Raw genomic sequence first — 25,660 nt, forward strand, 5'->3', positions numbered from 1 at the left:
AACCAAAGTCTGATGACACTGACTGAGGCGACTCTGGTCTACTCACATCAAACAGTGAGCTTAGACACAAAGCAGTACCCTCCCAGTCCGACATAGTTGACTGTGGTGAAAGAGACATTTGTCTTTCATATTTCAAATGACAACCGACATCAGGCCATCGAAATTGGGGAAGAGGTGAGTCTGGAGTAAGGGTCCTTCCAGTAAACAAATTGTCCAAGTCCAAATCCAAATCGGATAACACTGACTGGGACGATTCTGGTCTACTCTCGTGAAATAGCATGCTAACACAAAAATCAGTACCCTCCCAGTCTGAAATGGTTGACTGTGGTGAAAGAGACATTTGTCTTTCATATTCCAAGTGACAACCAACACTAGGCCACCTAAATTGGGGAAGAGGAGAGTCTGGGGAAAGGGACTCGTACTCAGTCTGAGAGATCACAGATTCGCGAGACTGTGGACGTACTTGGTCGAGCCAATCGTCTATCACAAAATCAGTGCACTCATCTTCTGGAAGTAAGACATGTAAAGGAGGTCTGGATTCTGAGGTTTCATCCTCCAACAATGTCTCTGCTTGTCTATCACCGGTAAAGCCACGGACAACATCTGCATACGTAAACGATCCAAAACTGGGCTGAAATTTGCGGTGTATTATACGCTTTCCGCCTCCTTCATTTTCACCCTCTGAGAAAATAGCCTCTGGTGAGTAGGCCCTGTTAAGGAGATCTTTATCACAAAATTCTGAATAGCCCGTATCGGACGCGATTGAAATCGGCGAGTCTGCTCTCACCTCAGACATTTGCAGATAATACTCACAATGTTGATTCTTCAACTGGCTAAGTGCTATGTCAGAAGAAATAGACAAGTTCTCAACTGATACCACGGACTCCGGGGACGATGGTCTGAAGTCTACTAGCCAGTCCTGAAGAAGGCAAAGGTCAAGATCAGAAGACACAGAGTCTGGGGACAAAGGCCTGCCAGTAAAAAGCCTTTCCAAACCAAAGTCTGATGACACTGACTGAGGCGACTCTGGTCTACTCACATCAAACAGTGAGCTTAGACACAAAGCAGTACCCTCCCAGTCCGACATAGTTGACTGTGGTGAAAGAGACATTTGTCTTTCATATTTCAAATGACAACCGACATCAGGCCATCGAAATTGGGGAAGAGGTGAGTCTGGAGTAAGGGCCCTTCCAGTAAACAAATTGTCCAAGTCCAAATCGGATAACACTGACTGGGACGATTCTGGTCTACTCTCGTGAAATAGCATGCTAACACAAAAATCAGTACCCTCCCAGTCTGAAATGGTTGACTGTGGTGAAAGAGACATTTGTCTTTCATATTCCAAGTGACAACCAACACTAGGCCACCTAAATTGGGGAAGAGGAGAGTCTGGGGAAAGGGGCTCGTACTCAGTCTGAGAGATCACAGATTCGCGAGACTGTGGACGTACTTGGTCGAGCCAATCGTCTATCATAAAAGCAGTGCACTCATCTTCTGGAAGTAAGGCATGCAAATGAGGTCTGGATTCTGAGGTTTCATCCTCCAACAATGTCTCTGCTTGTCTGTCACCGGTAAGGCCACGGACAACATCTGCATACGTAAACGATCCAAAACTGGGCTGAAATTTGCGGTGTATTATACGCTTTCCGCCTCCTTCATGTTCACCATCTGAGACAATAGCCTCTGGTGAGTAGGCCCTGATTAGGAGATCTTTATCACAAAATTCTGAATAGTCTGTATCGGACGCGATTGAAATAGGCGAGTCTGCTCTCACCTCAGACATTTGCAGATAATACTCACAATGTTGATTCTTCAACCGGCAAAGTGCTATGTCAGAAGAAAAAGACAAGTTCTCAACTGATACCACGGACTCCGGGGACGATGGTCTGAAGTCTACTAGCCAGTCTTGAAGAAGGAAAAGGTCAAGATCAGAAGACACAGAGTCTGGGGACAAAGGCCTGCCAGTAAAAAGCCTTTCCAAACCAAAGTCTGATGACACTGACTGAGGCGACTCTGGTCTACTCACATCAAACAGTGAGCTTAGACACAAAGCAGTACCCTCCCAGTCCGACATAGTTGACTGTGGTGAAAGAGACATTTGTCTTTCATATTTCAAATGACAACCGACATCAGGCCATCGAAATTGGGGAAGAGGTGAGTCTGGAGTAAGGGCCCTTCCAGTAAACAAATTGTCCAAATCCAAATCGGATAACACTGACTGGGACGATTCTGGTCTACTCTCGTGAAATAGCATGCTAACACAAAAATCAGTACCCTCCCAGTCTGAAATGGTTGACTGTGGTGAAAGAGACATTTGTCTTTCATATTCCAAGTGACAACCAACACTAGGCCACCTAAATTGGGGAAGAGGAGAGTCTGGGGAAAGGGGCTCGTACTCAGTCTGAGAGATCACAGATTCGCGAGACTGTGGACGTACTTGGTCGAGCCAATCGTCTATCATAAAAGCAGTGCACTCATCTTCTGGAAGTAAGGCATGCAAATGAGGTCTGGATTCTGAGGTTTCATCCTCCAACAATGTCTCTGCTTGTCTGTCACCGGTAAGGCCACGGACAACATCTGCATACGTAAACGATCCAAAACTGGGCTGAAATTTGCGGTGTATTATACGCTTTCCGCCTCCTTCATGTTCACCATCTGAGACAATAGCCTCTGGTGAGTAGGCCCTGTTTAGGAGATCCTGATCACAAAATTCTGAATTGTCTGTATCGGACGTGATTGAAATAGGCGAGTCTGCTCTCACCTCAGACATTTGCAGATAATACTCACAATGTTGATTCTTCAACCGGCAAAGTGCTATGTCAGAAGAAATAGACAAGTTCTCAACTGATACCACGGACTCCGGGGACGATGGTCTGAAGTCTACTAGCCAGTCCTGAAGAAGGCAAAGGTCAAGATCAGAAGACACAGAGTCTGGGGACAAAGGCCTGCCAGTAAAAAGCCTTTCCAAACCAAAGTCTGATGACACTGACTGAGGCGACTCTGGTCTACTCACATCAAACAGTGAGCTTAGACACAAATCAGTACCCTCCCAGTCCGACATAGTTGACTGTGGTGAAAGAGACATTTGTCTTTCATATTTCAAATGACAACCGACATCAGGCCATCGAAATTGGGGAAGAGGTGAGTCTGGAGTAAGGGCCCTTCCAGTAAACAAATTGTCCAAGTCCAAATCGGATGACACTGACTGGGACGATTCTGGTCTACTCTCGTGAAATAGCATGCTAACACAAAAATCAGTACCCTCCCAGTCTGAAATGGTTGACTGTGGTGAAAGAGACATTTGTCTTTCATATTCCAAGTGACAACCAACACTAGGCCACCTAAATTGGGGAAGAGGAGAGTCTGGGGAAAGGGACTCGTACTCAGTCTGAGAAATCACAGATTCGCGAGACTGTGGACGTACTTGGTCGAGCCAATCGTCTATCATAAAAGCAGTGCACTCTTCTTCTGGAAGTAAGGCATGCAAATGAGGTCTGGATTCTGAGGTTTCATCCTCCAACAATGTCTCTGCTTGTCTGTCACCGGTAAGGCCACGGACAACATCCGCATACGTAAACGATCCAAAACTGGGCTGAAATTTGCGGTGTATTATACGCTTTCCGCCTCCTTCATGTTCACCATCTGAGACAATAGCCTCTGGTGAGTAGGCCCTGATTAGGAGATCTTTATCACAAAATTCTGAATAGTCTGTATCGGACGTGATTGAAATAGGCGAGTCCGCTCTCACCTCAAACATTTGCAGATAATACTCACAATGTTGATTCTTCAACCGGCAAAGTGCTATGTCAGAAGAAATAGACAAGTTCTCAACTGATACCACGGACTCCGGGGACGATGGTCTGAAGTCTACTAGCCAGTCCTGAAGAAGGCAAAGGTCAAGATCAGAAGACACAGAGTCTGGGGACAAAGGCCTGCCAGTAAAAAGCCTTTCCAAACCAAAGTCTGATGACACTGACTGAGGCGACTCTGGTCTACTCACATCAAACAGTGAGCTTAGACACAAATCAGTACCCTCCCAGTCCGACATAGTTGACTGTGGTGAAAGAGACATTTGTCTTTCATATTTCAAATGACAACCGACATCAGGCCATCGAAATTGGGGAAGAGGTGAGTCTGGAGTAAGGGCCCTTCCAGTAAACAAACTGTCCAAGTCCAAATCGGATGACACTGACTGGGACGATTCTGGTCTACTCTCGTGAAATAGCATGCTAACACAAAAATCAGTACCCTCCCAGTCTGAAATGGTTGACTGTGGTGAAAGAGACATTTGTCTTTCATATTCCAAGTGACAACCAACACTAGGCCACCTAAATTGGGGAAGAGGAGAGTCTGGGGAAAGGGACTCGTACTCAGTCTGAGAGATCACAGATTCGCGAGACTGTGGACGTACTTGGTCGAGCCAATCGTCTATCATAAAAGCAGTGCACTCATCTTCTGGAAGTAAGGCATGCAAATGAGGTCTGGATTCTGAGGTTTCATCCTCCAACAATGTCTCTGCTTGTCTGTCACCGGTAAGGCCACGGACAACATCTGCATACGTAAACGATCCAAAACTGGGCTGAAATTTGCGGTGTATTATACGCTTTCCGCCTCCTTCATGTTCACCATCTGAGACAATAGCCTCTGGTGAGTAGGCCCTGATTAGGAGATCTTTATCACAAAATTCTGAATAGTCTGTATCGGACGCGATTGAAATAGGCGAGTCTGCTCTCACCTCAGACATTTGCAGATAATACCCACAATGTTGATTCTTCAACCGGCAAAGTGCTATGTCAGAAGAAATAGACAAGTTCTCAACTGATACCACGGACTCCGGGGACGATGGTCTGAAGTCTACTAGCCAGTCTTGAAGAAGGAAAAGGTCAAGATCAGAAGACACAGAGTCTGAGGACAAAGGCCTGCCAGTAAAAAGCCTTTCCAAACCAAAGTCTGATGACACTGACTGAGGCGACTCTGGTCTACTCACATCAAACAGTGAGCTTAGACACAAAGCAGTACCCTCCCAGTCCGACATAGTTGACTGTGGTGAAAGAGACATTTGTCTTTCATATTTCAAATGACAACCGACATCAGGCCATCGAAATTGGGGAAGAGGTGAGTCTGGAGTAAGGGCCCTTCCAGTAAACAAATTGTCCAAGTCCAAATCGGATAACACTGACTGGGACGATTCTGGTCTACTCTCGTGAAATAGCATGCTAACACAAAAATCAGTACCCTCCCAGTCTGAAATGGTTGACTGTGGTGAAAGAGACATTTGTCTTTCATATTCCAAGTGACAACCAACACTAGGCCACCTAAATTGGGGAAGAGGAGAGTCTGGGGAAAGGGACTCGTACTCAGTCTGAGAGATCACAGATTCGCGAGACTGTGGACGTACTTGGTCGAGCCAATCGTCTATCACAAAATCAGTGCACTCATCTTCTGGAAGTAAGACATGTAAAGGAGGTCTGGATTCTGAGGTTTCATCCTCCAACAATGTCTCTGCTTGTCTATCACCGGTAAAGCCACGGACAACATCTGCATACGTAAACGATCCAAAACTGGGCTGAAATTTGTGGTGTATTATACGCTTTCCGCCTCCTTCATTTTCACCCTCTGAGAAAATAGCCTCTGGTGAGTAGGCCCTGTTAAGGAGATCTTTATCACAAAATTCTGAATATCCCGTATCGGACGCGATTGAAATCGGCGAGTCTGCTCTCACCTCAGACATTTGCAGATAATACTCACAATGTTGATTCTTCAACTGGCTAAGTGCTATGTCAGAAGAAATAGACAAGTTCTCAACTGATACCACGGACTCCGGGGACGATGGTCTGAAGTCTACTAGCCAGTCCTGAAGAAGGCAAAGGTCAAGATCAGAAGACACAGAGTCTGGGGACAAAGGCCTGCCAGTAAAAAGCCTTTCCAAACCAAAGTCTGATGACACTGACTGAGGCGACTCTGGTCTACTCACATCAAACAGTGAGCTTAGACACAAATCAGTACCCTCCCAGTCCGACATAGTTGACTGTGGTGAAAGAGACATTTGTCTTTCATATTTCAAATGACAACCGACATCAGGCCATCGAAATTGGGGAAGAGGTGAGTCTGGAGTAAGGGCCCTTCCAGTAAACAAATTGTCCAAGTCCAAATCGGATAACACTGACTGGGACGATTCTGGTCTACTCTCGTGAAATAGCATGCTAACACAAAAATCAGTACCCTCCCAGTCTGAAATGGTTGACTGTGGTGAAAGAGACATTTGTCTTTCATATTCCAAGTGACAACCAACACTAGGCCACCTAAATTGGGGAAGAGGAGAGTCTGGGGAAAGGGACTCGTACTCAGTCTGAGAAATCACAGATTCGCGAGACTGTGGACGTACTTGGTCGAGCCAATCGTCTATCATAAAAGCAGTGCACTCATCTTCTGGAAGTAAGGTATGCAAATGAGGTCTGGATTCTGAGGTTTCATCCTCCAACAATGTCTCTGCTTGTCTGTCACCGGTAAGGCCACGGACAACATCTGCATACGTAAACGATCCAAAACTGGGCTGAAATTTGCGGTGTATTATACGCTTTCCGCCTCCTTCATGTTCACCCTCTGAGACAATAGCCTCTGGTGAGTAGGCCCTGATTAGGAGATCTTTATCACAAAATTCTGAATAGTCTGTATCGGACGCGATTGAAATAGGCGAGTCTGCTCTCACCTCAGACATTTGCAGATAATACTCACAATGTTGATTCTTCAACCGGCAAAGTGCTATGTCAGAAGAAATAGACAAGTTCTCAACTGATACCACGGACTCCGGGGACGATGGTCTGAAGTCTACTAGCCAGTCTTGAAGAAGGCAAAGGTCAAGATCAGAAGACACAGAGTCTGGGGACAAAGGCCTGCCAGTAAAAAGCCTTTCCAAACCAAAGTCTGATGACACTGACTGAGGCGACTCTGGTCTACTCACATCAAACAGTGAGCTTAGACACAAATCAGTACCCTCCCAGTCCGACATAGTTGACTGTGGTGAAAGAGACATTTGTCTTTCATATTTCAAATGACAACCGACATCAGGCCATCGAAATTGGGGAAGAGGTGAGTCTGGAGTAAGGGCCCTTCCAGTAAACAAATTGTCCAAGTCCAAATCGGATAACACTGACTGGGACGATTCTGGTCTACTCTCGTGAAATAGCATGCTAACACAAAAATCAGTCCCCTCCCAGTCTGAAATGGTTGACTGTGGTGAAAGAGACAGTTGTCTTTCATATTCCAAGTGACAACCAACACTAGGCCACCTAAATTGGGGAAGAGGAGAGTCTGGGGAAAGGGACTCGTACTCAGTCTGCGAGATCACACATTCGCGAGACTGTGGACGTACTTGGTCGAGCCAATCGTCTATCACAAAATCAGTGCACTCATCTTCTGGAAGTAAGAAATGTAAAGGAGGTCTGGATTCTGAGGTTTCATCCTCCAACAATGTCTCTGCTTGTCTATCACCGGTAAAGCCACGGACAACATCTGCATACATAAACGATCCAAAACTGGGCTGAAATTTGCGGTGTATTATACGCTTTCCGCCTCCTTCTTTTTCACCCTCTGAGAAAATAGCCTCTGGCGAGTAGGCCCTGTTTAGGAGATCTTTATCACAAAATTCTGAATAGTCTGTATCGGACGCGATTGAAATAGGCGAGTCTGCTCTCACCTCAGACATTTGCAGATAATACTCACAATGTTGATTCTTCAACCGGCAAAGTGCTATGTCAGAAGAAATAGACAAGTTCTCAACTGATACCACGGACTCCGGGGACGATGGTCTGAAGTCTACTAGCCAGTCTTGAAGAAGGCAAAGGTCAAGATCAGAAGACACAGAGTCTGGGGACAAAGGCCTGCCAGTAAAAAGCCTTTCCAAACCAAAGTCTGATGACACTGACTGAGGCGACTCTGGTCTACTCACATCAAACAGTGAGCTTAGACACAAATCAGTACCCTCCCAGTCCGACATAGTTGACTGTGGTGAAAGAGACATTTGTCTTTCATATTTCAAATGACAACTGACATCAGGCCATCGAAATTGGGGAAGAGGTGAGTCTGGAGTAAGGGCCCTTCCAGTAAACAAATTGTCCAAGTCCAAATCGGATGACACTGACTGGGACGATTCTGGTCTACTCTCGTGAAATAGCATGCTAACACAAAAATCAGTCCCCTCCCAGTCTGAAATGGTTGACTGTGGTGAAAGAGACATTTGTCTTTCATATTCCAAGTGACAACCAACACTAGGCCACCTAAATTGGGGAAGAGGAGAGTCTGGGGAAAGGGACTCGTACTCAGTCTGAGAGATCACAGATTCGCGAGACTGTGGACGTACTTGGTCGAGCCAATCGTCTATCATAAAAGCAGGGAACTCATCTTCTGGAAGTAAGGCATGCAAATGAGGTCTGGATTCTGAGGTTTCATCCTCCAACAATGTCTCTGCTTGTCTGTCACCGGTAAGGCCACGGACAACATCTGCATACGTAAACGATCCAAAACTGGGCTGAAATTTGCGGTGTATTATACCCTTTCCGCCTCCTTCATGTTCACCATCTGAGACAATAGCCTCTGGTGAGTGGGCCCTGTTTAGGAGATCCTGATCACAAAATTCTGAATAGTCTGTATCGGACGCGATTGAAATAGGCGAGTCTGCTCTCACCTCAGACATTTGCAGATAATACTCACAATGTTGATTCTTCAACCGGCAAAGTGCTATGTCAGAAGAAATAGACAAGTTCTCAACTGATACCACGGACTCCGGGGACGATGGTCTGAAGTCTACTAGCCAGTCCTGAAGAAGGCAAAGGTCAAGATCAGAAGACACAGAGTCTGGGGACAAAGGCCTGCCAGTAAAAAGCCTTTCCAAACCAAAGTCTGATGACACTGACTGAGGCGACTCTGGTCTACTCACATCAAACAGTGAGCTTAGACACAAATCAGTACCCTCCCAGTCCGACATAGTTGACTGTGGTGAAAGAGACATTTGTCTTTCATATTTCAAATGACAACCGACATCAGGCCATCGAAATTGGGGAAGAGGTGAGTCTGGAGTAAGGGCCCTTCCAGTAAACAAATTGTCCAAGTCCAAATCGGATAACACTGACTGGGACGATTCTGGTCTACTCTCGTTAAATAGCATGCTAACACAAAAATCAGTCCCCTCCCAGTCTGAAATGGTTGACTGTTGTGAAAGAGACATTTGTCTTTCATATTCCAAGTGACAACCAACACTAGGCCACCTAAATTGGGGAAGAGGAGAGTCTGGGGAAAGGGACTCGTACTCAGTCTGAGAGATCACAGATTCGCGAGACTGTGGACGTACTTGGTCGAGCCAATCGTCTATCATAAAAGCAGTGCACTCATCTTCTGGAAGTAAGGCATGCAAATGAGGTCTGGATTCTGAGGTTTCATCCTCCAACAATGTCTCTGCTTGTCTGTCACCGGTAAGGCCACGGACAACATCTGCATACGTAAACGATCCAAAACTGGGCTGAAATTTGCGGTGTATTATACCCTTTCCGCCTCCTTCATGTTCACCATCTGAGACAATAGCCTCTGGTGAGTAGGCCCTGTTTAGGAGATCCTGATCACAAAATTCTGAATAGTCTGTATCGGACGCGATTGAAATAGGCGAGTCTGCTCTCACCTCAGACATTTGCAGATAATACTCACAGTGTTGATTCTTCAACTGGCTAAGTGCTATGTCAGAAGAAAAAGACAAGTTCTCAACTGATACCACAGAGTCTGGGGACGATGGTCTGAAGTCTACTAGCCAGTCCTGAAGAAGACAAAGGTCAAGATCAGAAGACACAGAGTCTGGGGACAAAGGCCTGCCAGTAAAAAGCCTTTCCAAACCAAAGTCTGATGACACTGACTGAGGCGACTCTGGTCTACTCACATCAAACAGTGAGCTTAGACACAAATCAGTACCCTCCCAGTCCGACATAGTTGACTGTGGTGAAAGAGACATTTGTCTTTCATATTTCAAATGACAACCGACATCAGGCCATCGAAATTGGGGAAGAGGTGAGTCTGGAGTAAGGGCCCTTCCAGTAAACAAATTGTCCAAGTCCAAATCGGATAACACTGACTGGGACGATTCTGGTCTACTCTCGTGAAATAGCATGCTAACACAAAAATCAGTACCCTCCCAGTCTGAAATGGTTGACTGTGGTGAAAGAGACATTTGTCTTTCATATTCCAAGTGACAACCAACACTAGGCCACCTAAATTGGGGAAGAGGTGAGTCTGGGGAAAGGGACTCGTACTCAGTCTGAGAGATCACAGATTCGCGAGACTGTGGACGTACTTGGTCGAGCCAATCGTCTATCATAAAAGCAGTGCACTCATCTTCTGGAAGTAAGGCATGCAAATGAGGTCTGGATTCTGAGGTTTCATCCTCCAACAATGTCTCTGCTTGTCTATCACCGGTAAAGCCACGGACAACATCTGCATACATAAACGATCCAAAACTGGGCTGAAATTTGCGGTGTATTATACGCTTTCCGCCTCCTTCATTTTCACCCTCTGAGAAAATAGCCTCTGGCGAGTAGGCCCTGTTTAGGAGATCTTTATCACAAAATTCTGAATAGTCTGTATCGGACGCGATTGAAATAGGCGAGTCTGCTCTCACCTCAGACATTTGCAGATAATACTCACAATGTTGATTCTTCAACTGGCAAAGTGCTATGTCAGAAGAAATAGACAAGTTCTCAACTGATACCACGGACCCCGGGGACGATGGTCTGAAGTCTACTAGACAGTCCTGAAGAAGGCAAAGGTCAAGATCAGAAGACACAGAGTCCGGAGACAAAAGCCTGCCAGTAAAAAGCCTTTCCAAACCAAAGCCTGATGACACTGACTGAGGCGACTCTGGTCTACTCACATCAAACAGTGAGCTTAGACACAAATCAGTACCCTCCCAGTCCGACATAGTTGACTGTGGTGAAAGAGACATTTGTCTTTCATATTTCAAATGACAACCGACATCAGGCCATCGAAATTGGGGAAGAGGTGAGTCTGGGGAAAGGGACTCGTACTCAGTCTGAGAGATCACAGATTCGGGAGACTGTGGTTGTACCTGGTCGAGCCAATCGTCTATCACAAAGTCAGTGCACTCATCTACTGGAAGTATGGAATGCAAAGGAGGTCTGGATTCTGAGGTTTCGTCCTCCAACAATGTCTCTGTTTCTCTGTCACCGGTAAGGCCACGGACAACATCTGCATAGGTAATAGATCCAAAACGAGGTTGAAAGTGATGGTGTGTCATTTTTTCGCTCCTTTTATCGTTCTCACCATTGGAGAAAAGTGCATTTTGTGAGTTTGCCCACTTTCTTGAGTCGGGATAATCGGACCTATTCTCATTCAGAGATGTGACAGATTCCCTGGTAGTTGGTGTTGGTAGATTAGTGATGTTGAACAAATTATTTTCTTGTGAACAAGGGTAGTGATCTATTGATTCTGGGGGAAGCAGCTGAGTTGACTTCCCAGTGCATCCTTCAAAATCATCTTCATATACAGGATTTGCTAAGCTAGGCAGATGCTGGTTGGGTTTTTTACTTCCACATCTTTCTTCTACTTGTTTGGGCAAAGGCATAGTTTCTGGGAAAATATCTTTTCTTTTTGTATTTGAAGATACTGTTGCTGGAAAATTCAAAATGTATTTTGGTCTGTCCACAAATTTGAAGGTCCCTGATGGGTGTGCATGTTCTTTGGTACCGTTTCTCTGCAATTTTGAAAGTTTGCCTGATGATTCTTCAACAGAATCATTTTTAGTGGAATGATCAATGTCATGAGTTTCTAAAATGTTTGTTCCACTGTTTGCCACAACAAAATCTGACTCACCTGCTGAGTTGATGTCAGTGGACAAATGAAATTCCGACTTTGCAAACCAATAATCAATAAATGGTTGACTACCTTGGTTGTCTTGATCTGAAACTTTTGTATATATTGATCTTTCTTGCAACAACAAATGAATTTCCCCTGAACTGCCTGTTTCTTTATCATTAATTACTATTTCCTCCATATTTGCAAGACTTACTTCTGAGGACAATGCAGCTTTAAACGGATTTTCTTGTTTTATTTTAAACCATGTTATTGAATCATCTGCATCTATGCTGTGGTATTTACCTGGAGTTTGAGTAGCAGAAGTAAGGTTGACTCTTAAATATTTCAAAAAATAATCACAATATTGACTCATGAGTTCTTTACGGGTTGATTCAGAGAGGAGAAGTTCAAGAAATGAGAAACTACACTGAGAAGTTTGAGATTCTGGTGAGAAAGGTCTATCTGAGCCTTCATCTCTGTTAATTTCTGTGTCTTTGTCATTTGAAGATCCATCTCTAGCAGAAGAAAATTCTTTATATAAAATGTCATCACAGATAATGTTTGAAGTCCTACTTGAAAACAACTTCAGCTGTCTTGGAATCTGTAACCCTTTTGCTGAAGGTGAACTATTTTCAAGTAGTTCAGAGTCAGCAAACAGTGAGGTATGATCATGCCTTGACTCATCTTCTTTTGCATATGGCAAGGGTTCATACTGAAATGCATATGATGGGCAACCATATGCTTTATTTTCAGGAATAATCTTTGCCTCAGTTGAATTACATTCATCAGCCGTCTGACATATTTTCCCACTGCTACCTAATATATTTGCAAAGTCATCAGGTAAAGTCATTCTTTGTCCCTGAGGAGAATCAGGTGACATTGCTCTGTAATCATTAATTGACATCAGAGATTCAGGGGATGACAGTCTAGGTATATCGTCATTTAATATCCACTCTTCTGCAGATAAGTTTCTTTCTTCATAATCTGTTGAAACTGCCCCACACTGCATCTTGGATACCAAACAGTTAATACTCAAAGAGTCATAACCTAGGAATGTAGAAGGCAATGCATAATCTTGCTCTGGTGATTGTGCTACACAGATATGCTTGCTGGAAGAGGATAAGTTTACCGTTTCTGTGTGAAAGTCACTGTCTGAACAAAAAATGTAGCTATTAGCTGGGTCATTGACCATGTGAGCAAGGTCTCTGCTTTTCAAACTATTTGTCAAAATTGTATTATGGATCTTTGCTTGTCTATGTTCCTTCAAGGTGCACTTAGGTGCTAGAAAAAGGTGTTCAGTGGCCTGTACTTCCTCCTTATCTTCATCAATGAATCTCATGTATTTCAGACACCAAATGCTGTCCTTTCGAGATTGTTCATTTTCTTCTTTGGTAGTTTCAAAACATATATCTCCACTTGGACCCTTTGGGATATTGTCATGACCAGAGAGGACTCTAAAATAGTGGGCCGTGATGTCATCAATCCATTTCTCTGAAATATTACTTCTTTCATTCAAACCTGCGTCATCTTCATTCATTCTCGGAATTGCTTGTTGGTCGTTTTCGGCTTTAACTTCCTGTTTCCTATCGTGGAACTCGTCATGAAGCTCACTGAAGTCAGCCTCAGCTTTGGTCGACTCTGACAGGCTTAAACTAAAGTCTTTGATAAATATAGACGATTGCATCTTCAGGTTTTCAGAGGACGGCACTTGAAGATATTTATCTCTCCCCAGGCTGTGCTGGTGATGTAGATTTTGACTGGGTTCATCTCTGACTTGGCAGAGAGCACTACACTGGGGAGACCTGAAGAACGGACTCTTAATATCACAGGAAACGTGCTGGTCTTTCACTTTGAAGCTGTCATCCCGAACCTTAGATGCCTGGTTGTCCATTGCGACATCTTTTGAGGTAGGTAGCGTACTTACTTGTTCATCCAAGTTGTCATAGCTTGCATGTTCACGTGCAATGACATCTTCAGAGGTCCACAGGTTAGTGTTCAATTCACTGTAACACAAAAGCAGGCCAGGACATAAATATCATTATTTATAAGCATACAGTCATATTTCAAAGCAATCATCTAGAAACCAATGGGGCACATACTTAGGCTTTTAGCCAAAAAAGTAGAATAAGAATAAGAATAAGAACAACTTTATTTATCCCGAATGAAATTGTTGTGCCAGAGTTTCAAGTAAAACATAACAATAAAAGATAATAGTAGGAAGGAGGAAGAATAAGAAATACAGATGATAATCAGAAACAAGAGAAGGTTTAGTTTTGACTGCTTGTTTTCATTTTTTATCTTCCGCTTTACAACACATATGGATTTAATTCACAGCACACAAAATGACACTAGAATTTAAGAATCCTTTGAAATAGATTATTTACTGTGGGATTTCAAGCTCCTCCAACAGGTCGCCATGAATGTTGTCTGAGAGGGTGTGTCCGACAGGCTCAGCCCAAGAGGGAATATCCAAAAGTGATGCAACTGAAAGGTCTTCTTCAGACACAGCTGGAGGTGGTCTACGGTCTGATTCCAACCTTCTCGCAACTCTGGGACTATCTGTATCTTCTTGAACTGAAGACAAGGCAACTGACACTAGAAATAAGATCAAGTTGATGAATCTATTAAAAGAAGTCTACAGGAGGAACGACTTTTGAGACGGCTTGATGAGTTTTCAGGTGCATTCCTACCTTCACTGTGATCCAACGTCTTCTCTATTTCAGCATAGGTCCTAGATGTTTGCTCTTGAACTGACTTATTCATCTGCGTCTCAATGAGATGAACGATGTCCATGCGGTTGATCTTTGTTAGTCTCTTTATCAGGCAATCCTCTGTGGAGGGTTTTGTCAATAAATTATTAGAAAAGCATCAAAAATACATTTTAGAAAAAAACAACAGCTATATCTTAGATATCACTGAAAAGAAAGATTATCACTGTAATACGCAATTGTTGGATCTTTGAAAAATATTTTTGAAATGTAGATAATAAATGATGTACTAATGATTAAAACACAGGAAGTCAATATGAATATATTAAACAAAGATTTTTTTATTTACCAGTGGCGTATTTGCCCTCCCGCTCAACCCATCTCTGCAGTAAGGCATGACTCTGCTCCTGAAGTGAATTTGGGTTTTCTGATCTAATTAACTGTATGTCATCCTCACTGAATTCCAGTTCCCGTGCCAACTCTGGGATGATGGAAAGAAATCTAAAATCACCCTAGCAGAAATGCTTTCAGATAAATTCATATTTAATTTGAGGGAAAAAAAAACACTCATTCTATCAATTCACAGCTTACCAGTCCAACTGAAGCCAAGAAGATCGGCAATAATAGTTAATGTTTCTTCCCTCCTGTCAGCATCATCCTGCCAATCCACTAAAATACCATCACAACAAAACGTCAAACCTTAACATGACTGCCAAAGTTCTAAGAGCATGGATATACATTTATTTACAACAACTTAGGCATGTATACATATAGCACTGGTTTTAACATTCACATAGAATACACTTTGTAATTCTAAATATCTCTAGAACTCAATGTCAAAGGCTGTCAGCGTACACTGTGTGAGTTTTTGGCATGTGGAGGTGGATGACAATAGAAGGTTTGAATTGTATAATTATGAGCTGGCTAATCTGCAGACTATCACAATTTAGTCACAACTCGCAAGTGACATTTTTCAGTGTAAGCTACGATATGATGATTTGCTGATAGAGCAACATAGACGTTAATATTAGTAAATCTACATTATTGTTACAGGTGCTAAAACAGGGGTGGATTGCTTCACCAAAAGTAGTTAAGCTACTATTTAACAATTCTGGCCAGTCAATCTTGAGATTTCACATGTACAATGGCAGAAATGTAATGCATCATCATGCAAAATATCAATATAAACACACACACACACAGCAGACATTGAAAAAATGCTGCTCGATTGGACAAGATGAAAGCACAACACACAATACGCACAAAAAAACAACAAAAATGACTAATGCTAGTATTATTTTACAGCAAAAAGGAAACAAGGTCTCACTGGAGGGGAACAGAGGAAAGAGGTAGGAGAGCAAAAGCTCATGTAGGCCTTGCCATACCTGCCGTGCATTCTGAAGTTTGTTCATCGATGACTCTCCGGCTCTGAATTTCCAGTTTTTCATCATAGGTAGGCTTGGACTCAAATACATCCTCTGTACCAGAAAACTGTTCTACACCCGTCAAAGGAACCCCATCAGATTCTGAGCTTTGTGAAGCTGGGATGTCATACATGAAGATCACAGAATCCACACTCTGACTCACACTGCTGACATCCTCAGTATCAAGACTAACAGATGAGTCTTTAGTGTCAGATAATAGGATTTCTCTCTTTTGGGCAGAGGAAGGGGAGCTTTCACACGTGAGAAACTGGGGTTTTATCAAATTAAGTGATCTGGAAGGGCAGAGGTGAGCTTCATTGGCAGAGTGAGTACTGTCAGAAGAACTCCTGTTGAATTTAGTAGAGGATTTACTTGTTCCTAATTCTGCCTGAGATCTAGTCCTGCGATTAAATGCAGAATGTTTTTCATCTCGGGTATGATCAAGATCAGAAGTCGCTTCTATGTTTGTGGCGTTTGATTTGATTGGCAAAGGTGAGAGTGAATTTGCATGGCCTAGGATGCAAGCCTGTTCACCTGAAAAAGACATTTCTGTGACTGAACATTGCTCTTCATCTTCCTCTTCTCCATTTTCACCGTCAGCATCAGGAGACAAATCTGAAAAGACATTACTCTCCCTAAAGTGCAATGAACGTGCAATTGCATTGGACTGGATTTCTTCAATTGTCAGGTCTAGATCGTCAAGACTCAAGCCGGGAGGGCCTCTTAAATCATCCTGTATTGTGGCGCTTCTTTCGATCTCTCCCGGGGAACCAAGTATAGCTTCGGTGGAGCTTCCAAGATCTACTTCAGAAAGTGGCTTCTCAATATTTGACTTGGGCACTGAGGGTTTACTGAGAATTCTGGGTTTTGGAGTTGGAAGTTCACCTTCCCCGGTCTGGAGAGACGATGTTGGGGTCTCCTGAAGAATTGTATCACCACGTAAACTAATGCTCTCTAATGTTTCGGTTTCCCAAGGATCCTCTAAAATGACTTCATTGACTGGATTGTCCCCTAATCTAAGAAAAGCAAAGGTTTCTTCATCTTCATCGAACCTTCTTGTTACGTCAATGGCACCTCCTCTGGTCATTTCAAAAAGCTTTCCCTCTTCAAACTGAAATTGATCATGGGTTATCTCATCTTCTAGTGGTTGAAACTGCGCTTCACCAAGCCTTTTATTCTCTTCTACAAGATGGTTATCCTCCACTTCTTTCTCTTTGTCCTCTGCATCAAAATCTACATCCCCGCACTCCGGTATCACAAATTCTACTTTTTTGGTACACTCTGATTCAATAAGAGAATTTGATGCATCTGCTAGGGACGAACTTACTTGACGATGGTAATCATATGTCTTGCAGGTGGGATGCAAATTGATGGCGAGATCTTCTCCAAAGTCAGCTTGTATTTCAGTTTCACTTTTTTGTATCAAGTGCACAGACTTTTCACTTTCTGGATCAAGCTCCTTATTGTCATTTGCACTTAAGCACTCTGAACCATCATCTGACTGAGTAGAGCTTAAATGAGACCGAATTCCTCCACATTTCTCATTGCTTGAATCAATAATTTTTTCCTGGATTGGTGTTGGAGTGCTTTCTACCACTGGTTTGTCAAAAAACGTATCTGTTCTGTCTTGTGAAGAATATCCATCAGCTGGGGAAAATGTTACATTTACCTCTTCATCCTCATGGCTAGTTTGCTTTGATAATGCAGTAGCATCTACAGATGTGTCGATTTTCATTTTAGCCTCCTGTTCCATTTCCTCAAATGTTTTGATCTTTGCAGCCATTTTAAACATCTCCTCTTCTGGAGTGAATTGTCTGTCAAGGTAATTTTCCTCAATAGCAGCCACTTGGACAGAATTTTCCTCTTCAAACTCATTTTCATCCACGTGAATATTTTTTTCAGGAGCCAAACATGCTTTAAGCTGGGAAGTGTAATCCTCATAGACAGCTAACTTGGCAGTTACCGTGCCGTCTGTGTCCCTTGTTTGTGTGGGACTTCCCTCGAGAGAGTCTGCACAAGGGGATTCTCTAGTGGGGCTCGGCTCAATAGAATCAGGAGATGTCACTGAAGATCTATCTTCTGCCAGTGGACTTGACTCCAGTGAGTCTCTATGACACACTTCTTGGGCTGGATCATCAAGATCAACAATTTTTAGATTCTCCAAATCAGTTGGTCGTTGTATTGTGTCATAGCCAATCAGTGTTTGCACAGCATCGGGTGTTTTCGGCAGTGAGTCAAAGGATACCGTGTTATTATCTGTTGGCGCGGAAATGTTTGTAAAGTTCAGAGTCTCTTGGATAGACACTCCAGTTGGTGAAAATTGATCCTCAACTTTTCCCCTTGCGAAACTCATGTTTTCCTCATTTTCACGCCCATCTCCAGAAGTTCCTTTTTCATTGGTGTCAATGATTTTTGAATCTATATTGACATCACTTACATCAGTTCCGTGGCACTCGTCTACTATTCCGTGCATCGCTTCCTCCTCACTAATTGGTATCTCCTCGTTTTGCATATCCTTTTGCTCTCCCACCAGGTCTATTGTCAAATCTTGCTCTAAATCACTACTGACAAGTGATATCATGCCCATCAAATTCTTCTCAGGTGTCAGTTGTCGGGGAAGTGTCTCTCTCTCACTACAAATGTCTTCAAAACATGTCTCCACTACAGATGTTGGCATAATCTCATCGACTTCATGCATGTCAGCCTGCATTTGTTTCAGTCTCTGGCCATCTGTGCTGTCCTCAGGGTCACTAAGAGCCATTTGTGTGTCCTCACATGTTTGATTGTCATTGGTGGATATATGGACTTTGCGAAGAATAATTTGTTCAAATTCTTCCTTAATATTGTCTTCTTCTGGTCCATGATGGATAACTGGACTGTCCAAGAGGTCTTGGTCCAAATCATGAGTAAGGAGTGACATCATGCCCGACATATTTTTCTCAACTGTAGACAGTTGCCGCTGTGTTTGTCTCTCAATGCGAACTTCCTTGAATGGTGTCTCTAATGCAGAAGTAACTGCTAGTTCATCGATTTCGGCCAAATTGGACCGCTCCTCTTTCGCTGTCTGCCCGTCCGTCTCGTATTCCACATCAGTAGCAAGTGTTGTTAGCGTCGTTTCAAGCATGGCCCCTTGCTTGTCACTGGTGGATTCTTGACCTTTGCTAAGAATAATTTGGTCACATTTTTCCTTTACAGTGTCCTCTACTGAAGGTTGATATACAGCTGGCCTGTCCAAGAGGAACTGGTCTAAATCACTGGTTAAAAGAGAAATCATGCCAGACATGTTTTTCTCGGGTGTAAAGTGATGCCGATATGTCTTTCTCTCAATATAAACTTCTTCAAAGACGGTCTCTTTCTCTTGTGAAGAAATTGGTGTCATTTCTTTGACTCCGTCCTCATCAGCCGACACATCCGTCTCATCTCCCGCATTTGTATCACCGGACAATTTTGGCTCATCGCTAGAAAATTCATGGGTTTTTGTAAGAATAGTTTCCTCAAATTTCTCCGGCACCATGTCGTCCTCAGAGGGCTGGTAACGTAATGGTGACCTGTCTAAAGGATAATCATACAAGTCACCGCTCAACACTGATACCATACCTGACACATCCCTTGCTGTTGTAAGTGTCTCACTTGCAGGAGATTTCTCTGCCTGCTCTTCCTTCATTGGGGATTCTTGGGACAAGGAGTCCATGTCTCGACTTCCCCTGCCAGCATTTTCCTCTGTCTTTCCATGAATGAAAATTTTTGGCCTTACAACAGTCTCCTCAAAACTGATCTGTAAATTGTAATCCCCAGGCTGTTCAACGAAAGACCTTGTTCCTAGAAATGGATCGGAGTCATCAACCTCTACTTCATTCTCAGTTTCTTCAGCTTCCAATGAACCTAAATGATCCCTCATTTTTCCAGCGCCAATATCTGGCTCATCGCAACTCAGTACCTCCCCTGTATTTTCTTCACAGGTCGGGATATCCTTATATTTTTCCTTCGTTAAAACAGTTTGCTCAAATTTGTCCTGAACAATATCTACCGATGGGGATTGACGTATAACAGGTGTAGCTTCCAGACACTGATCTAACTCTGTGTTTAATAAAGACACCATTCCTGACATATCTTTCACTGTAGCCATTGCCTGACCTGAAGTTTTCTTGCCAATGTAAACCTCCTGAAATTGTGGCTCCTCAACTGAGACCTCTGTGTCTTCGGTGTCCTGTTTTGTTGACACTACTGTGTTTCCATGATCACTACTTTTCGCGTCTTTAACTACATCATTCAATGCATCGTCCTCTGAGGAAAGGCTTCTATACCTTTCTCTTGTTACTGAATCAGCATGGATTTCATTCATTTGATGGTCGAGTGTGAGCTCTTCATAAAATCTGCTGCCTTTCAACCGGATGTTGCCGGTGTCAACAATTTCATCCGAGGATTCAGCCATACTTTCAAGCTCCCGACTTTTGGGACTGCGATCCTGATCCATGATTTGATTCTCCACAGGACATTCATCTTCTCCAAAGTATGTTAAATGAGAATTTGGGGCTGATGCCGGATTTATACAAGAATCATCAACCAAAGTAACTCCTTCTTGTTCCTCAATGTGATCACTGCCAGATGTTGTGGATGCCTGTTTGAATAGCTGGTACTCAGGACTTTCTTCCAGCTCAGCTTTTATGTCAGCGGTGAAGTCCTCCGATGGTCTTCGGTCAGGGCTGATCTGCAGGTCTTCAGATAATCTCCTGCAACTGCTTATCATTGGTTCCTCCAACTTCATCAAGCCTACCATGTTCCCTGATGACTTTTCCCTCTTGGGAAATACTACTCCAGTATCACACTCATCTACTTGTGCAGTTGTTACCATATCTTTAAAATCTGAAATTATCTGTGAGTCCTTAGATTTCTTTTCCTTTAGCTTACTTTCTTGAGACTCCGAATAAAATTTCTCACATACGGTTATATCAGTTTGTGTTTCCGATTTCTCTTCGACTGAGTGATCGATCCTGTCTCCGTCTTTTGAAACAACTAATTTAGATAAAGGTGCTGGATTGTCAGGAGGATAGATAAATTTCTTTCCAGAAAGACCGGCTTTGGTCTTCGAAGGATCCTGCTCAGACTGGAATTGTTTCATCAGCTCCCTCACGGACATCTTCTCCTTCCTAGTGTCAGTATGAGGGCCGACACTTCCATCATCAGACATAATTATATCAGAAAACGTGACTGTCTTTTCTAATTGTCTATTATCTGAAATGATAAGCGACTCCTCGGACTTGTGTCTCATTGTTGGATCGTCTCCTGAGTCCATTGTGTCAGAGTCCAGTGGACCGCCGTGATGGTCCACATCTGTGATATTCACACGGTGGGTTGGTGGTGTCACTTCTGAAGGAATTTGCACGATGTCCCAAATTTCGGGATGTATCTCCTCTGAAACTACGGAGTCAGATTTTAAAGTTGAGATGCAAGAAGCAGCCATTGCTTGATGCTCAAACAGCCCAGTTTTATTTTTTGAAGGATCCTGGCCAGTCTGGAATGCTTTCATCAGTTCTTTAACAGACATTGTCTCTTCTAACCTTTCTGTCTGTGATCTGGGTGATTTAGGGGACTTTGGAATATTTGGAAGTTCTGGCATATCTTCCTCCACTTTCATTGTGACAGAAGATGGCTTGGGAATAGATAAGGGCAGAGTTTTTTGCTCCTCCTCTTCTTCCACTTTCCTCTGCAAAGCTTTAACTCTGTCTTTTATACATCCAATAGGCGTCTCAACCACGAGAGGAGAAGCAGGTGGCGGTGTAACTGTGGTGGCGACAACATCACTCTGCTTAAGAAGGACGTCACCATCTAAGGACTCCTCGGAGCTCATCCTTTCCAGCTCACCTTCGGAGCTGCTATATCCAGAACGTTCTCTATCTCGGAGTTTCTTCCTGATAGGTTTCTTTATATCTGGAGGACGTTGTTTCCCCTCATTCCTTTCAATAACCGGTAGATCCCTGTTTTGCGCAAGGTTTTCGAAACATTCTCTCGTAACTAGTGGGTGGTGCTCCTGGTATTGGTCCATGTCGATGCTGTGATATGAGACCATGGCACTGTCCTGTCTATTTAAATCCCTACTTTCAGTGCTGCGCTCCTGGAGGACCAGATGGTCAACTGGTTCATTAAATTGTTCGACAACCTGTGAGTCGAAGAACAATTTTTCTTCTCCAGGACCGTCTCCTTGCCCTTTCTGCCTCGTGATAATTATCCAGTCACTTTGCAGATCTCCAACATTTTCAACCCTATCTTTGAACTGTTCCATGGGAGCTAAATTGTCGTGTTCCTCAAGCCCTCCATCGACAGCTCTGTCTTCATTAATGAAGTGACTCATTTGATCTATGGTCAAAGCTGTAGATATTTTGATGTCTGACATGTCTGACAGAAGATCCGGGCTCGCAAGGGTTACGGGGTCAAGAGCTTGGTTAGTTTTCAGCGAGAATGTCTCCATTGATTCAGATTCATCATCTTCAGATAAAAAAAAGTTCACAACCAAAAAGGGCAAAGAACATAGGGGACAAATGAAGTGGGGAAGAGAGACATCAGAACCATTAACAACCCATCTTCATTTCAGAGAGCAAGGAAAAGACTGACTAGATTCAGGATCAGGGAGACTTGAAAGACCGAAAAGATGGCAAAGTGATGTAGAGGAGTTTATACGGCAGTAGCAAAGAAGTTGCGAAAACAAAGCCAGGAGGCAAAGCAAACCAGAAAAAAAGTGGGCAAGAATAAGCCTATTCATATTTGTTTGAGATTGTAATCAGAGTAGAAATGAAGGAAGTAGCGTAACAACCAAAGGGGAAAAAAACCAAACAAACAAACAAATACACAAGGAACAGAGGAAACTGCAAATGGAAAAACAAGAGGAAGAAAACACACCAGACAAACAAAACCTCTCAAGATTGTCGCGGAAATGAAGAACCATGTCTGCTAAAACATAAACAGCGTAAAAGTCTGGGACTACTACTACAAATTATATAATGATAATATAATAATAATCATAAAAGTAATAATTGTATAATATATAGCATAAACTGGGACAAGTTCTTGGTTATTTAAATATCATTAGCTATGGTGGTGGTATTTGTCGCTAAAGCAAAGCAATGTGCATATTATTGCAAAATCCAAAAGGTTTTGATTTATAAGCGTGAAGAGAGTATTGTCCTTTTTTAATGGAATATTTGCTTTTGTTTTATGACCTCATCAAAATAAATTGTAAGTTCTGACTTGAAGTAAAAGATATGTGTAAATGTTTATTTTAATCTTAGTGTACCTGAATGAATGAATAAGAAGGAAAGAATGCAAATCAAGCATGTAAAATATGAGAATGTACCCTATGTATGAAAAAAAAAAGATAGCAATGACTCAATAATACAAAAGAACCGTACCACTAAAATTAAGAAATAACTTAGAACAAGGCACTGGGAAAAGTGATTTAGACCACAGAATAAAGTGAATGGTCAAAATAATCACTTTTGATATTAGACAGTTGCCTCAAAGATGTGACGGAACTTTAACATAAGCATCTCAAAATCAAACCAGTTTCCAATAGAAATAAATAAAAAAGTGTTTCACAAATGATAGTAAGTTAAAGTAAATTCAAAAGTGAAAGATAAGAAAGGCAGTGGGGTGTGAGAGAAGAATGCAGGAATAAATATCAGCCGTTGCGCAGCTAAAAATTACAAACACCGTAACTACGGTGTTAGTAGAAAAGAGGCGAGCGAGATGTATCAAACAAATAAGTAACACAAAAGTCATTCCTTGCACATGCAGATGTTTATGTTTTTAGTTCTTGTGTGCTAATCAAGTAAAGTTTCACGGTTTGTCGTGTGAAAACAATAATCACGTCGTGGATGATAAGAAAGAGCCGGTAATCTCTGTGGCAGCACTGACCATTAGAAACATATTGTCAAATCTCTAAAAAAAACATGAAATTCCAAAATAGTACATTATCATGACCTTCTTCTGACTAAAGTTTTTATTAAGATATGAAACCAAAAACATTTTCAACGATTTACAATAACTTTTTATTAAATGGAGCGTATAGAACAATTGAGTTCTACTTACATTTCTTGTCACTTTTCTCACTCTGCAAAAAGCGAAAAGTTAAAAAAGAAGTTATCTATTTTTTTAAAAGATAATTAAATTTACAATAAAACTGCAGCGCATTGTGCTCACCTCATCATCAGCATCTTGGTCTGAGTCAGATTCCTAGAAGGCATGACAAAAAAAATGAAAACTATAAAATCACTGCAGCCAAAAAAGAATAAATAAAATAAAACTGCTACCTGAATTTCCCTTCAAACTTACCTTTGAGTATGCTGGTAGGGTTATGTTAAGGTTGCAAATGGCAGTGTGGTTAAGACTTCGATATGTGCGCGGTTCCTTTGTGAAGGACAGTCGACCACATGGCTCTTGTGCCGTATCTCTGATCTGCTCATCAATAAAACATAAGTTAAGTTCACCGATAACATCCTTTTCGTTCTTTTCGTCACAGCCGTTTCAAATAAGGTGGCGTACTTTGATGAAGAGGGCAAGTCTGTTCTCTTTGAAAGCGAAGAAGCTGAACATGTGATGTTGTCCGCTCTTGGTAAGGGGCACCAGGTTTCCAAAGCAGTCAGCAAAAATGGGTTTTCCCTCCAGAACCTGTGTGCGATTACGACAGCGAACATAGTGAACATCAAAATAGTGCAACGGGATTTTTTAGCACATTTGTTGCTTTCTTAACAATCGGTTGTCTTGTCATTTGTTGTACTATTTACTCATTGGTGCATGTACTGTAACTTCCGTACCTCGACGTCTCGACTGCGAGCCACTTCAGTGAAGTTCTCCTGCTGCTCCAGGGTCTTGTCCATTTTGTCATCAGTCATACAGAAACACCGCAGCCGAGCCTCGATCGGATCCAAGGTTTTAGCAAAAATGACAAACTTGGCCATGTACGGGACACAGATGATCTCTCTGTACAGCTGAGATGAAAAGCCGACAGAATCCTGGACCTGTCGACAGTCTATCAGCCAAAACCTGAAGACAATTAACAAAATATCATATAACATAGTGTGTATCCACACTATTCAAGCATATATACAGCTAGCCACCACTGATATTTTATCGTTTATAAATACTTGTTGTGAAATTTGTTCTCTGCAATTAATCTGTCATGGATGAACCATCCAATAGCGGGAGCAGTTCAACATGACACTGAACCGACACACTAGGAGGAGCCCAGAATCAAACCAGAAATGTTAGGTTCCAAAGATGAATACTCTTTAAGACTTTTAGCCATTTTATGGCTTAAAGTCTGAAGTCATACCAAAGTGAAATTCAAAACTTTGATATTTATTTACAATTGATCACAAATAACACTTAAATGAAATTATATCTACATGTATTGCCAGGCAGTATCAGCAGAGTTGAATAGAATAGAGTATGAAGTGCCTTTAATTTCAATTTGCAAAGCAGAAAGTGGACAGTTCAGTCAGAGCAGTCGGTACATTCTAGAAAACACCTGTTTACAATAATATCAAAAATTGTGAAAATGAAAATATAACAATATAAACACTTGCATTCAAAAATGGAAAACCTATCTACAGTCAACAGCTGCAACACCTATGGGTGAAATGGATGCACATATTTGATGTACATCCATAAGTAAAATCACAAAAA

General features: G+C 42.5%; 3 protein-coding genes across 7 annotated transcripts in view; all 3 read right to left on the reverse strand.

Moving 5' to 3' along the window:
- ank2a (ankyrin 2a, neuronal) overlaps positions 1 to 25,660 on the reverse strand; it is a 72,373-nt gene that overhangs the window by 19,507 nt on the left and 27,206 nt on the right. For all 5 annotated transcript variants that reach the window (XM_086156909.1, XM_086156911.1, XM_086156908.1 and 2 more), the window contains 10 exons: positions 24,790 to 25,018; positions 24,518 to 24,643; positions 24,308 to 24,430; positions 24,176 to 24,208; positions 24,065 to 24,086; positions 15,150 to 15,227; positions 14,908 to 15,039; positions 14,541 to 14,681; positions 14,235 to 14,445; positions 13,775 to 13,853 (listed from right to left, as the gene is read on the reverse strand). In XM_086156909.1, coding sequence (XP_086013035.1) covers positions 13,775 to 13,853; positions 14,235 to 14,445; positions 14,541 to 14,681; positions 14,908 to 15,039; positions 15,150 to 15,227; positions 24,065 to 24,086; positions 24,176 to 24,208; positions 24,308 to 24,430; positions 24,518 to 24,643; positions 24,790 to 25,018 — 1,174 coding nt within the window. The remainder of the gene's footprint in view (positions 1 to 13,774; positions 13,854 to 14,234; positions 14,446 to 14,540; positions 14,682 to 14,907; positions 15,040 to 15,149; positions 15,228 to 24,064; positions 24,087 to 24,175; positions 24,209 to 24,307; positions 24,431 to 24,517; positions 24,644 to 24,789; positions 25,019 to 25,660) is intronic.
- On the reverse strand, positions 372 to 6,022 carry LOC147228738 (uncharacterized). The gene is made up of 8 exons (XM_086156106.1): positions 5,975 to 6,022; positions 5,723 to 5,854; positions 3,822 to 3,880; positions 3,174 to 3,341; positions 2,129 to 2,960; positions 814 to 919; positions 464 to 603; positions 372 to 380 (listed from the first exon to the last, which is right to left on the reverse strand). The coding sequence occupies exons 1-8, from the start codon at positions 6,020 to 6,022 to the stop codon at positions 372 to 374; spliced, it is 1,494 nt and encodes a 497-aa protein (XP_086012232.1).
- LOC147228739 (uncharacterized) lies at positions 8,268 to 13,741 on the reverse strand. Its single transcript, XM_086156107.1, has 9 exons — positions 13,369 to 13,741; positions 11,105 to 11,244; positions 10,910 to 10,963; positions 10,684 to 10,789; positions 10,083 to 10,473; positions 9,264 to 9,869; positions 8,710 to 8,927; positions 8,551 to 8,606; positions 8,268 to 8,276 (listed from the first exon to the last, which is right to left on the reverse strand). The coding sequence occupies exons 1-9, from the start codon at positions 13,739 to 13,741 to the stop codon at positions 8,268 to 8,270; spliced, it is 1,953 nt and encodes a 650-aa protein (XP_086012233.1).

The sequence above is a fragment of the Fistularia commersonii genome, chromosome 12, assembly GCF_037954325.1.
Source record: "Fistularia commersonii isolate RoL2024-O1a breed Wild chromosome 12, RoL_Fcom_v1.0, whole genome shotgun sequence".
Taxonomy (NCBI): domain Eukaryota; kingdom Metazoa; phylum Chordata; class Actinopteri; order Syngnathiformes; family Fistulariidae; genus Fistularia; species Fistularia commersonii.